Source organism: Cryptomeria japonica, chromosome 11, assembly GCF_030272615.1.
Source record: "Cryptomeria japonica chromosome 11, Sugi_1.0, whole genome shotgun sequence".
Classification (NCBI taxonomy): Eukaryota; Viridiplantae; Streptophyta; class Pinopsida; order Cupressales; family Cupressaceae; genus Cryptomeria; species Cryptomeria japonica.
Window position 1 is genome coordinate 506619013 of NC_081415.1, and position 13893 is coordinate 506632905.

At 36.5% G+C, this 13893-nt stretch overlaps 1 protein-coding gene across 3 annotated transcripts in view; it reads right to left on the bottom strand.

Moving 5' to 3' along the window:
* Positions 1-9811: 9811 nt before the first annotated feature.
* The window catches only part of LOC131068361 (homeobox-DDT domain protein RLT2), a 40361-nt gene continuing 36279 nt past the window's right edge, over positions 9812-13893 (bottom strand). For all 3 annotated transcript variants that reach the window (XM_058003547.2, XM_058003546.2, XM_058003548.1), the window contains 4 exons: positions 12309-12929; positions 12015-12119; positions 10957-11220; positions 9812-10785 (listed from right to left, as the gene is read on the bottom strand). In XM_058003547.2, the coding sequence (XP_057859530.1) occupies positions 9982-10785; positions 10957-11220; positions 12015-12119; positions 12309-12929 (1794 nt within the window). In that variant the 3' untranslated portion in view covers positions 9812-9981. The remainder of the gene's footprint in view (positions 10786-10956; positions 11221-12014; positions 12120-12308; positions 12930-13893) is intronic.

Sequence of the window (13893 nt, forward strand, 5' to 3'; positions counted from 1 at the left end):
GAAAGAAGTATTATTGAGCAAGTTAATGCTCATGTCCAGAAATATTTTAGCATGAATTCAGAGTTCTCGCATTGGGACAATTTTATGATCTCTTCTTGGAAAAGTATCATTATTCTTGTATCACCCACCTTTCCAAGGATTTGGAAAACACCTATAGACAGAAAATCCATAAAATGGCATCCTCCTAATGCCCCTTTTTGTAAATTGAATTTCCTCCCGTGGAAATCTTGGTGATTCGGGAATAGGGATAGTTTTTCGTGATCATTTGGGTTCTCTATTAGCATTAAAAGCTATCCCAATTTCTCCTGGCACAAATAATATGGCCGAGGCTTGTGCTCTTTTAGAAGGTCTTGTTATGGCTAAGGATTTGAATTTTAAATACCTTCATATTGAAGGTGATTCAGCTATTGTCATTAATGCTTGCAAGGCAAGAAAAGCTAATAATTGGCATTTCCGGTATGTTCTTGAACAAATATGGACTCTTCTTGAAATGTTTGAGCACCTCATCATCTCACATGTTTATTGTGAAGGTAATGCATTGGCTGATTGCCTCGCTAATATGGGTTGTGACAAAATTGTTATTGATTCCTCTCAATTGGGGGGTGATTTGATGAGCTTCCCAAACCTATTAATTATAGCCTGTAGAGAGTTGAGGATTTAATCTTTCTTATTATATGATTGCTCGTTTATACGAGTTGATATTCTCTTCTCTTGGTGAGGTATTTCTTTTCATAATTCCATTTGGTTTTGATTTGAGCTACTTTACCTTACTTGATCATCACTTGGCATTCATTAATGATGAGTTGGTTGTTATTGATGTTGTTCATGTGTTTGGTACTCTCTTCTGGTGCGAAATCTGGAGATATTTATTTTCACATTGGGAATCCGTCCTTCATATGTCATTTAAAGTTTGGCGTAGCGTTGTTTTCATGATTATCTCTGTACGCCGCTTCTTTTGGTTTGTCAGTTTTTTTATGATATATCTCCTCTTTCTTTTCACTTATGGCATAAAAATTTTGGGCTTCATTTCTCTCTAGCATTTCCACATTCACTTCTTCTCCTTTGGCATTTGTCTATAATGGTCGACCGTAGATCTCGTGTCGTTGGTGTCAGTCATGTTTTGGAACCTTACATTTCTTGTAAATTCTCTGCGTTCTGTAGTATATATATATTTTGGTTGCAGTTGTTTTTTTGGTGCAGGGGCATGTCAATTTTGATTGCAGGAGATCTTTGTTGCAGGGCCTTCAAGATATCCCAGGAACTTATCTTGTAAATAAGCTTGCATGCTCCTATTCTGTAAAACGAGCTTGCATGCTCCTATGTGTAAATGAGCCTGCATGCTCCTTTGCTAATCTCTATTTTGTAACTAGCTCCGGCTAGAGGATTGTTCACTACTTCTCTTCTATAATCATGTTGATGAGCAATGACCAGAGTTTTTCTTGCTAGTTCTTTTCTCTGGGAGCTTAGTTTGAACCAGTTTTTAAATATATTGTAAAAATTATTTATTATTAATAAAATATATTAAGTGGCACTGCCACCTTGCCAAAAAATAATAATAATAATAATTATAAATAGTGAGCTTCATTTTTTAACCAACAAAAATATAATTTGTAAATAGCAGTGAAGCTTGAATAGAAGAGTATTTCCCTTTGTGATATATGTGTGTTTATGAACATAGATTGTAGTGTTCATAAAGACAAAATACCTAAAAACTTTGCAAAACAAGCACCCACAAATAAAGAGAACATTAGAGCTACAGATAAAGAAAACAAGCAAGTTAACAATTTGTCAGAACGACAATCCAAACAATAACCCACAAATTTTCACAAGAATAACTGAAAAAATTAGGAGAAAACAAAACATACAAGCAAAAATAAATAAAAATAGGGCCTTAGTGAGGAATAATCCTCACCTGGGTTGAATGTAGGCTCTTGAAACACCCATCAATCCTCCTCTTCGAGGTCGTGCAAGATTCCTCCTATCGATACCTGCAAGACGCAAATGAGAGGAAGTAAATGCAACAATGGCGTCGGCATTTTCGCTTTTCATGCAAAGAAAAAACATCTGAAAGTAAATGTTTCACGTGCGCATATACCTTAAGGGTTTGCATGATGTAACAATCACCGAAAAGTCAGAACGTAGCCATTGTCGAAGATGAAGCTTGCATGGTATTTGAAGCAAGCATGTTCTCAAACCCCAAATGAATGTGTTATGGTGTGAAATGATTAAAAAAATTGAGAAGAGACGGGAGAGAATGGAAGAAAAGTTGGCTCAAATGGAAAAGAGTTGGGATCATTGAATGTTTTTCCACTCAAAATTTGTGAGCTATGTGATGAACATAAGGAGAAGGGATGTAGAGTTAATGTGACTGCAACGAAGAGTGTACGGTGACGACGGTTAATAAATGTGAACAAGTGGGATACGAGGGTGGCCATGTTGGAATGTCACGTAGCCATGTCCATTTCAGGGGGAAAATCATGCACATTGATGGGGTGGGCCATGGCAGGTTTCGGTCATCACACCAAAATGGCACAATTTTGACACCTTGGATGAATCATCATGTTACATGTGGCAAACAAGCCAAAAAAAAATTTTAAAATGTTTTTTGTTAGTCCACTTGGTGGTCTACATGGACTGCAAAAAGAAAGGGTTGGAGGTCCAAGTGGACCCACAAAGTTAAGGTGTGCAAGTTCTGGCTCCCCTCCCCTACCCTAAGCCTTTAACTATCTCTCTATATGAAAAAAACTAACTTGCAAGGTTTGCCTATCTAGGGGTCCGGTACTGGTCCAGTTCACTTTGGGTCCAGATCTCGGTCCGATTCACCTGCAAGTCTAGCTAGGGTCCATGCCTGGGTGAACCCACATAGTTGGGCACCCAAAAAATGTTATTTTGTTGCAAATTTTAATAAAAAATTTAAATCTGCCACTTGGAAAGGAAAAGTAAAACTCTAAAAGTGACATTTAAGACACAAACTTAGTTCATTTTTCCTCATTTGTTTTGCAAACAAACATCATTTTTTTCATTGCAGGTTGAGAAAAGTTTGGGTTCCAACATCAAATAGGAGTTGAAAATCAATTTTTGAAGCTTGAACAAGTGTTGCAACATCATTTCTACACATTTGCAAGCTTCCATTGGCTAAAAGAGGTAGGTTTTTGTACATTTTTTTCAACCATTTTTGTTTCACAATTATGAAACATTATTTGTTTAGTTTACCTTTTTGTTTTTTCATTATTTGTTTTTGAATATGTTGATATAATTTCTTGCCATAGGAACTAGAATGGCATTTACCTCTTCCTCCATAGGCACAAATGAACAACAAAAACATAAATCAGATCAAAATACTCCTCTATGGAAGTATGTTGACATTATACGACCACTTTCAGGAGGTGGGGGATTCCATTGGAAATGCCAAGGATGTGATAAAGAACATAATAGTTCATATTATCAGGTGGTAGGCCATTTGTGTGGAATACTAGGAAGAGGCAACAAAAAATGCCTTGGAAAAAATGGTGTGCCTATACCACAAGAGACAATGTTAAAATATATAGGAAGCATGAAGAAGCATAAGAGAGAGAAGCCCATTGATTCAATCAAACCATTTCGAAAAAAAACAAAAGGAATGCAGCCCCCATATAATCCCAATATTGCAGTAGAAAACCGCCCATTTTTTCCATAACTAAGCCTAAAAGTGAAGCACCCATTGCATGCAAAAGATCAAAGGAGCCTTTAGAAACTGCTTTTCAAAATGGAAGTCAAGACATTGTTGACCAAGATGTAGCAAGATGCATATATGCAAATGGGTTGGCTTTCAATGTTGTTCGCTCCCCATATTGGAAAAAGATGTTGAAAAATATTAATAAAGCTCCAAGAGGGTTTAAGAGCCTAGGTTATGAGAAGGTACATGGAACCTTGTTGGAAAGAGAGGTGAAGGGGGTTGAAGATGCATTGAAGTCCATAAGGGATTCATGGGCTAAGACAAGTCTATCCATTGTTTTAGATGGGTGGAAAGATTCCAAAAATCATCCCTTGATCAATGTCATAGCAGTGTCCCCTACAGAGGCAATGTTTTTGGAAGTTGTTGATTGTGAGGGCCAAGTAAATGATGGGCAATATATTACAGATATTTTCATCTCTTCCATTGAGACAATTGGACCTCGTAATGTTGTTCAAGTCATAACAAACAACACGAATTGTAGATTTGTTGGTTTATTGGTTGAGGAACACTATCACCATATCTTTTGGACACCTTGTGTGGTCCATTCACTCAATCTTATGTTGCAAAAGATTGGGAATAAGACTGATTGGATCAAACAGATGAATGCAAAGGTTGAGGACATCCAGATGTTCATCACAAACCATGACATGTCTCAAGGGATTTTTTAGATCTTTTTCGAGTTTGGAGAGCTATTAAAGGAAATTGAAATAGTAATTTAATTTTATATTTTCTAATTTTTATTTTTTTCCTTGTTCATAATTTGATTGTGTACACTATATTGTTTATTCTTCTTTAAAGTTATCTTTATTTTTTAATCATTTTGGCTTTAATTTCTATTATAGGTTGCTCAGACCCGTTTTACATCTAACACAATCATCTTTAAACGAATCGTGAAAGTTAAAGTGACACTTTATAATATGGTGATCAGCCAAAATTGGGTTATATGAAAGTAAAGCAACATTGAGAGAGCAACAAGAATTAGGCAAAGGATATTGGATGACTCATGGTGGGATCTTGCGAAATATCTCCTTAGTTTCACCGAGCCCATTACGAGCATGATTCGCTACACTAACATGGATAGGCCTTACATTGAAGAGGTTTATGATGGCATTGACTCATGCTTGAGTTGACGAAGTGCATTATAAATGCAAAAGAGTAAAGACCCCGAGGAGACTTTTTTAAAACAATTGCAAGCAATTGTTGTAGAAAGGTGGAATAAGATGACCACTCCTTTACATCTTATTGCCTATGCCTTGACACCAAAGTATTATAGCAATGAGTATCTTGATCAACCAAAAATGCTTGCACCATGGAGAGATTTAGAAATGTTTGATGGGTACAATGCAACATTCCTTAGACTCTACCTTGAATATGATGCGTGAGATGTTATTACAAATTATTCACAAATTTTGTGAACGCAAATGGTCTAAGTGTTGACACTCTTTTGTCATAGATTCAAGAAGGATGCTCATAATTGGTGGTACTTCCATAGTACATGCTTACAAAACCTACAACCCCTCACAATCAAAATTTTATCACAAGTTCGTTCAATTAACTTTATTTTATCACAAGTTTATTTATAGTTTATTTTGTCTTCAGAAGTTGCTAGTAATTTTATAACTTTAATTGTTTACTTTATCTTCATAGGTTGCTAGTTCATTTGCATCAAAAAGAAATTGGAGCACATATTCTTTCATCCACTCAATAAAGCGCAATAGATTGCAATAAAAAAGAGCAGAGAAATTAGTATATGTGCAATCCAACTTGCATCTCCTTTCACACAAGCAACATGACGACAAGCGAGGGGAGCCAAAGATGTGGGATATAGAGCCAAATAATACTGACTTGGATGCTTCCACTCCTCAACTTGTTGCGTTTATGAATCGGAAAATGAGCACACTAATAGTGCGTGTGGCACCAACATTGGTTCATCTCAAAGAAGCAAAAAACTACATAAAATCGCGATTATACGTGATTAATCGCAGATCGGGCAAGTTGCCAATTTTTTCCCTTAAAAAATTGTGATTTTATGGTCAGCATTTTTTAACGATTAATATGCGATTAAATCACGTTTTATTCGGCTAAAAAATTGCATTTAATCAACTTTTAAAAAGAAGAAAACTCTAAACGACACCTGCAAACAAAAATCGCACAATGGTTTTCCAATATCTCCAACGTGAAGGAACAGTCGGCGTGGACGAACAGTCGACATGACGGAAGAGTTGTGCTTGCGACAAGAGAGTCGGGTTGCATCGTGAAAAGTTTCAGCTTCTACATTTATCGTTTGAAATCACATTTTCCATCTTATACCTAATATTTTTTTTAAATGTTTTGTCAACATTATAAATAGGAATAGAGTAGACATTATTTTTTGTCAGGGATATTCAATAGTAAATTTATTTTATATGAATATTTTCTCATATACAAATTTTATTAAAACATTCAAATTTTTTTATCATATCTTTATTTTTATAATACTTTTAATTTTCTTATTGATTTATATAAATAAAATCAATATTTATACAATGTAAATTAAAGGAATTTAGAGATTATTGTTTCCTTTATATTTTTAAATAAAATAAAAAATATTTTTATTTCTATGTATAATTTAGAGAATCAATATAAAAATTATTTATTTTGGGATCCATTTTTATATAAAACAATCAATATATTGACTGGAACACATCTTTCTATTTAAACTTTCTTTTAGATCTATATGCAATCACTATATAAATAACATAATCAATTTTTTTAATTTCCTAAAATTTATATAACTCAACTTTCTTCTCTTTTCTATTTTTTCTTTAAAAAAATAAAATTCTAACCGCACTATATTTGGATTTTACTCACATTTAACCTTGTGTAGGGTATCATTGCTACCCATACCAAAAGCTTATATTTTAAGCAATATTATAATTATTCTTAAATCTAAATGCTTAAATGATAAATCTACTTATAATATTAATTTATAAATTATTAAATTGATTCAATTTTAATAGGATGTGCATTAGTAAATGGGTGAATACATACAATGAAGGTTTGCAAGTCATGGGTATAAATTGCAGCCACAAATATAGTACATCAATCAAGTCTTTTCACATGACCTTTTTGTACAAAGCATAAAGTAGTTTGCGTTTAAAATCTTATATGGTACAAAACTTTATATGTTTAGAAGAAAAAACAAGGAATATATTTTAACAATTCATGGGTTAAACTCTCCTTATATCTCTATGCGATGGAAATGTGCTTAAATTATAAAAAATATTTGTCTCTTTGTCTATATTTTTTCACTATTTTTTGCTGATTTTTTCAAAAAATCTTATACTTCTGGTTTGCCGATTTATTCCCCAAACAATTTTTGCTTATTTGGTTCATCTAATGTCAATGTCAATGACGAGGAGGATGAGAATGATGAGAATGATGATGTTGATGATTTAAAGAATCCATTTGATGATTAAACTTCAAAAATTAAAACTATAGTTTGAATTGTTTTTTATTAAAAAAGCAGCGTTATCTAGGGCGCCAACCCTTAACATAGTCAAAGACTATCAAAAAGACAAAACAAACCAAGGGAGCAAGCCCCATTACAACAAACAGATCAAAAAATAAACTAGACCCAACTCAAGGAGGGGAAGAGACACCCAAGCCTTGAGAGGGAGAGGTTAGGACAAGGGGGGAAGACCTCCCTTTCCGCCTTCGACGAACCACAGTCCAGGCAATACAATAATCAGGACCAAGAGAGAGATCAGGTGGAAGTGATTCAACAAAGTTGTGATCAGAAGTAGTTGCAGAGTGTTGATGTAGAACCGTAGTAAGAAGCTGAGAAACAACGGCAGATTGTTGCAGGGTAGGCTATCGAAGCAGAGCAACACTAGAAGCAAGCTCAACAGTAGTAGAACAAGGTCGTTGAACAACAGTGAGACGATCAGTAGAAGGTTCAGCAGCAGTGAGATGCTCTTCATCACAGGAGGAAGCATCATCCTCATGAGAGGAACAAGTAGTATCCAACGCATTGACAGTCAAATGTTCAATGGTGGCATCTTTCCACCAAGTAGCAGCACCCTTATGGCGAGGAAAAGAATAGTTTGAAGCAAGATGTCCCGTTGAGAAACATTTTCGACAACGGAAGGGCAGGCCCTCATAATCCAACAGCTAAAACCAAGGCCTATCCCCAACCATAAGAACAACATCCTTGGGGAGAGGCGAGGAGATGTCGATGTCGACCAACAAGCGAGCAAAGGTAGAGTGCCCCATAGAAGACGTGGCCTCATCCATTTTCAAGAAACGACCAATGGAGTTGCCAATGGCCTCGTAGCAAGAGAGTTCCCAAAAATGGAGAGGGAGATTAGGAAGGCGAACCCATATTGGACGCACAAACAATGATTCAGTAAGGGAATTGAAAGAAGTTGTCCAGGGCCTGACAGAAAGAGAGTGATCTCCCCAAGCCCACACTTTGTCCAAAACCAAGTTTCTATCCAAGGTAGAAGTAAAGGATGCAATAAAAAAACCTTCCCACAAGGAAAGAGCTCAATGTTGTGGGCAATCAAGGGTTTCCAAGAGTTACTCACCCAACAATGGAGGTCTAGAAGAGAGGGCCAGAGCCCAGAAAATCTACACACCAAAACATTACTCTGATAGAAGTCAATATTGTCCACAACATACTGGCCACAAACCACCACAGGGGAAGATTTGGCACAGGGAAGGGGACAAATCCCCTTACTAGTAGAAACCCTAGCCGCATGAGCGTAACTTCTTCCACTAGAAAGAGGAGGTTTGGGAGCATCCACACCTTTGCCTACAAAAGCAACAGCCGAAGAAGCAACAATGCCCTCAGTAAAGGGAAGACCCCCCGCACCAGAGCCCACGAGAGAAGGGGGAAGGTCCGGGCCAGCCAAAGCATCATTGGGAGAGACAACGTCAACCGACACAGAGCAGGAGGGCAAGGGAAGGTCACCAGCAGCCCCCATGCCAAGGAGGGGGGGAAAATCTGCAAATGAGGGCATGTGGGCAAAGATGGACGGAGCAGCCCACACACGAAACCCAGCACCAGTAGCAGAAGCATCAATCGAAGCGGGAGAGACATTTTTTGACAACTCTTGCTTTTTAAACTTTATTAGTTCCAATTGTTGAAACAATGATACTAGATATTATTATTTTGTCATTTTGATATTGAACTTGATGCATATGATGCTATATATATATATAATTTTTACATTGTTTTTGTACTAACAAACCCAAACCCCTTTTCAAAATCTTGACGTATTGGCATACCGGGTTCTCAAACCCAAACTGGCAACTTAAGAAAAAAAACGAAGTTGCATCTACAGATCTCTAAGCTGCGTGTCTACCAACCTTTCGAGTGTTGATTAAATAATAATATTAAATGAGTAGTCCCTTAGTAAACTGCATATCAAATTGGTCATTTTGTATAGGACCATGCCACTTGCATGTTCAGGAATCAATACAGCAGGAATACTTATCTTGTACACCTCCCAATGTGTGTTAGATCGAGTTCTATGTGAAGGATGCTACTTTTCAGGGGACTAATATTTTTTCTGCAAAAAAGGGAAAAACATTATCAGGTGGTTTACTGAGAGGCTTGTAGTTAGTCATTGGAGGCTTGTGAAAAAATATTTAAGCCTAATTTAGATTCAATCAGTGTTAACAACACAAAATTTATGTACTTGAACTGTTCAATTATCAATAATCTATAAGAACACTAATGTGAAACACTACCATAGTACCAAATACAGTACTACTACATTCCGAATGATAATTTTCATTGAGGTAACAATCAGACTCTCAATAGACATATTCCATTGAACACTTAAATTGCAGCAGAGTACAACCCATGTGATTTGTCATCGTGCGTTCCTTCAAGAGGACAAAGAAGCAATTAAGCCATTTAGACATTGATGCAACAAACTACTTTCAGGATCCTTGCAAAACAGAACAGTGCTCTTCAAAGGAAATAAGCACTTGCAAATTTTTACGTCTATCAAGACGAGTGTTGGAAAGGTATTTTTCAGTTGTAATTGTAAATGGTCATCAAATTAAACAAATGTCAAATTTGAGCTGAAATTCTCCAAAAAGCAGTTCTACGAAATCAATCAAGAACAAGTTAAAATAATCATTTGATCCACAAATTTGTCAATCAACTTCTGGTTGCTGTTTATTTACACGACTGCCATCCCTTCCATAAAGCCAGAAAAAAAATACCTGGCTATAAATTAAAATAATACATTGGAGAAATTAATGTCACAAACTTAGTCACTATTCTTCGAGGATTCTGACATCGATCCATCCTCGTCATCCTCTTCATCCTCATCTCCAGACTCGGTATCAACATCAACCGCTTCACCAGCCTCACTGTCTTCAGCTTCAACATCTCTGGCAAAGTATTTATTTTCATATTTCATATCTACATCCTCAAACTCGTCTTCTGTAGCTTGTGCATCTTCACAAGCCTCATCTATATCCTCATCCTGTTCAGATGATTCGCCAACGTTATCTTCTTCAATGTAATGGTGATCTACATTGTTCTCACCTTCTCCAAAATCATCATGCCTTCCCCATTCCTCTCCTTCAATGCTCTGGGAACCATCACTTGGTTCATCATCCTCACCCAATTCTACAGAAAATCGTTTTTCAATGCCCATACCTGAATTTGTGAAATGGTTTGGTTGCTTCTCTTTTACATCCCTCTTTTGTATACCTAGCTGCCTTTGTCTAGAACTACCAGTGCCTCGACCACGTCCCCGTTTACTTGCACGCCCTCTTCTTGCCTGGCCTCTTACTGTCTTTTGGTCTTCATTAGTACCAAAAGTTCCTCCTCCAGAAAAATGAAGCTTCCGCTTTGAATCCTTGTTGAATCCAGACTCTATTCTTGGTGTACTATTTTTGCCACCACGACCACGACCTCGAGGTCGACCTCCTCTACGACCACGTGTGTTCCGTCCATTAGCAGGATCTGTCCAAGTGTCTTCTTTTCTTTCTTCATCAGATGGTGAGCCTTTGTCACAAGCCTCCAATTCTTGAAAGTTCTTGACAGCAACATTTGACAGTATCTTCTATAAGAAACACATGCAAAGTTTTGGTCAACAGAAATTAAACTATTTACTTGAGTTTCACCTTTAATCAGAAGTGCAGCTGTGAAGTTATTAGAAAGTAAAGTCTGTAGAATGCTGCACTTAAATACAGATACAAGATCATTGCACATTCGAGCAAAAAACATCACTTACACTTGTATCCTCAAAATCATTTGCTGCTTGCTTCTCTGCTTTTTGGTCCAAGCTGTATGAAAGAGAATGGTCAAGTGCCATAAGGCGCAGGGCCACAGCTGCCGTTGTGTGAGGTATCCAAGGAAGAACAGGAACCTCACTTAAATGGAGATTATTTTCCTCAAGTCCCGTATCACCTGAAATAAAATCTAACAATTCTTTTGTTGTCTCAAAGGTTGAAGAAAGCCAATCACGGTTTACAGCTCCCTCTAATTGTGTTATTATCTGCAAGAATACAAAATAGTAATTGATTATGTATATAAAAACAACAAATCACACACCATTTCATCAGCAATTCCTTAAGCAGAATATATAGTGTCTTTGAATCACTCCATCCTTGAACAGGTAGAATAGTATGAAACACTAAATCAAACTCAACATAGTCTGCCAGTGTTGGATATTTACACTTTTAACCTATTATTGACAGCGACAGGTCGTACATTTTACACATTTAATATCCAGTCATGATTAAAATGATAGTCATCATGATTTCAAATCTTGTCACAAATGATAATGTCCTCAAAGATTGCAACAAGATTTTCAAACTTTATTAAAAACAATTGTCAATGCAAACAGTGAATGATACCATAATAGAAGACAACAACCCAATTTTATAATCTAAATTAAACACAAGTAACGAATTCAACATGAGGATTCGTTACACCTTTAATCCTGAGAAATAAACCAATTTTATTCATATACACCAGATTCAAAAGATGTCGGCATATGAAATTCTAATATCTTATGGCACATTTCACATATAGACTATCAGGAAGGATAAGAGCCCTCGTCTAAGCATAACCATAAGGCGTTGAATTATTGAGGATATTTGTGTAATCTCGGTGTTTTTCACTATGTTACGTAACAGTTGCAGAATATGCAAGATAATACACAGTTAGTCTGGAATCTCAGTTGTCCTTTTCAGTATATTTTTTTGAGGTTGCCAACTTCCACCATCTTGAGTCAAAGTGAAATTATGCAATAAAGACGTGAGAAAATATGGGCAAAAGCAAGCAGACCTGAAGGAGTTCAGCTGGAGATGTTGCAGATTTCAGAGACAGGCCCCATGACCTCCGATAACCCTCTGTCCAGAAAGTTTTAAGTGCTTCTGAAGGAATAGATGCCTGTACAACAATCATCACAGATAAGAGAGAGATAACTCTTGCAATCCAAATTATTATTACATTCTCAAAAGACATTCAAATGTCTTGTCAAAATAATACTCAAACGGGTCTAGCAATATTCACCAGTAAACAATTAAGAGATAAGAATTTTCTTAGAAAATGAGAAAGAAGTTGGAAATGTAATCTCACCTCGACTGCAGCAATTGCAACTTTTAAAAGCTGAACTCTTGATGGCAAGGCCCAGGTTGGACCTTCCAACCTCCAACTTGGATCTTTTCTCCTTTTCTTTTCTTCACAGTCGAGGACATGCTGAGGAAATTTTACTTCAAACTTATGTGAGCTTTCAAAAGTGCAATGGCAAAAAGAACAGTGTCTGTCTCTTGACCAGTATACCTCATGACACACTTCACAACTACGCAACAACTCTAAACATCTTTTCTTTTTCAGCTTTAGAGCATTAAGAGCAGATGGTTTTATGCATTCTATCCAGAGCCATTTTTCAAAATCCATGTACCTCTCCAGTGCATGTTTGTTTTCCACATTATTTCTCCCAAGGTCAATAGAAAACGATCTAGACATGTCTATAGTGCCTCCATGACCAGCATCCTCCATTACACAGCCAGGATAGGATGTCCTCTCTGCAAATTCTGTTTTGACCTCCTGTCCAAAAATTAAGTCAATCTCCTCTCCCAAAAATGAACGCTTTCTCACGGCTTGTTTAAATGAGCTCTCTAATTTCTGCAATACAACATGCAAGTGGGCCTCCCTCACACCCCGTGTATCCAATGATGCTAACAATGCATCAAATGCCTGCATACGACAATCCAAAACAGAGTGTTTTAAATAGTTAAACAGGCAAATATTTACAAAGTTAGGAATCTTCAAACAGAAGTATATATAAACTACTCAATAATAAACTGTACACCTTAGAAGCCCCTGCAGATCTGTTGATGCCAATTCCCAAGACCAATTTCAAAGAGGAAGTATAACGATTTAAAATAGGAAGAAAATTGCATACAAATTGGCTATGACCATATGCACAAAAAACTCAACAGTATAACATATTGTAAAGCCATATACATTTAATGTTCCTTGGAATTTGCTTATCCCTACATGCCAAATGGCATCTACCTATGACATGAACAGGATGATGACATACACCCATTACGTGATACCAAAAAACTTAATGCTGAGGCCATGCTCCTAACTTTTTACTTAGCAAGCTATTAGGGGGCTATGCTGCGATAATTTGATATTTGTAATAGCCCAACAGTGTCAAGACAGTTTGTACCATTGATGATAACCAATCCATCCATCGGCCATCCTTCATACAAATGTAGCAGTCCTTTAAATACAATAAAAGTTGACTTATTATTCTCTTGCTCTTATTTTGTTGCCCTGAGTTTTTCATGTTCCATTGGTCTTCTACTGTGATACCATCTTAGTTACTTTGCAATGCTGAAAATAATGGGTATATGACGTGGATCAATGTGTGGTATCAAAGGTATTTCTAAGCAGTTTGGAAACAAAATACTATAGAAAGCAAGAACAAATCAGGAAACCGTAACTAATGTTCTCGTATGACCAAAAGCACATCAATGTGACTCAAAAAGTACATTTTAGCTGTAAAAAGGTACAAGGGTAAAATGGACCCCAAAGGTAAATAAAACAGTTAATTCACAAATGTAAATATAACTAGAGGGTTACACAAAGTATTTATATCCCAAACCATAAGAACTAAGTTTCAGCACAAAAAGTCGTAATGGGAGCAATT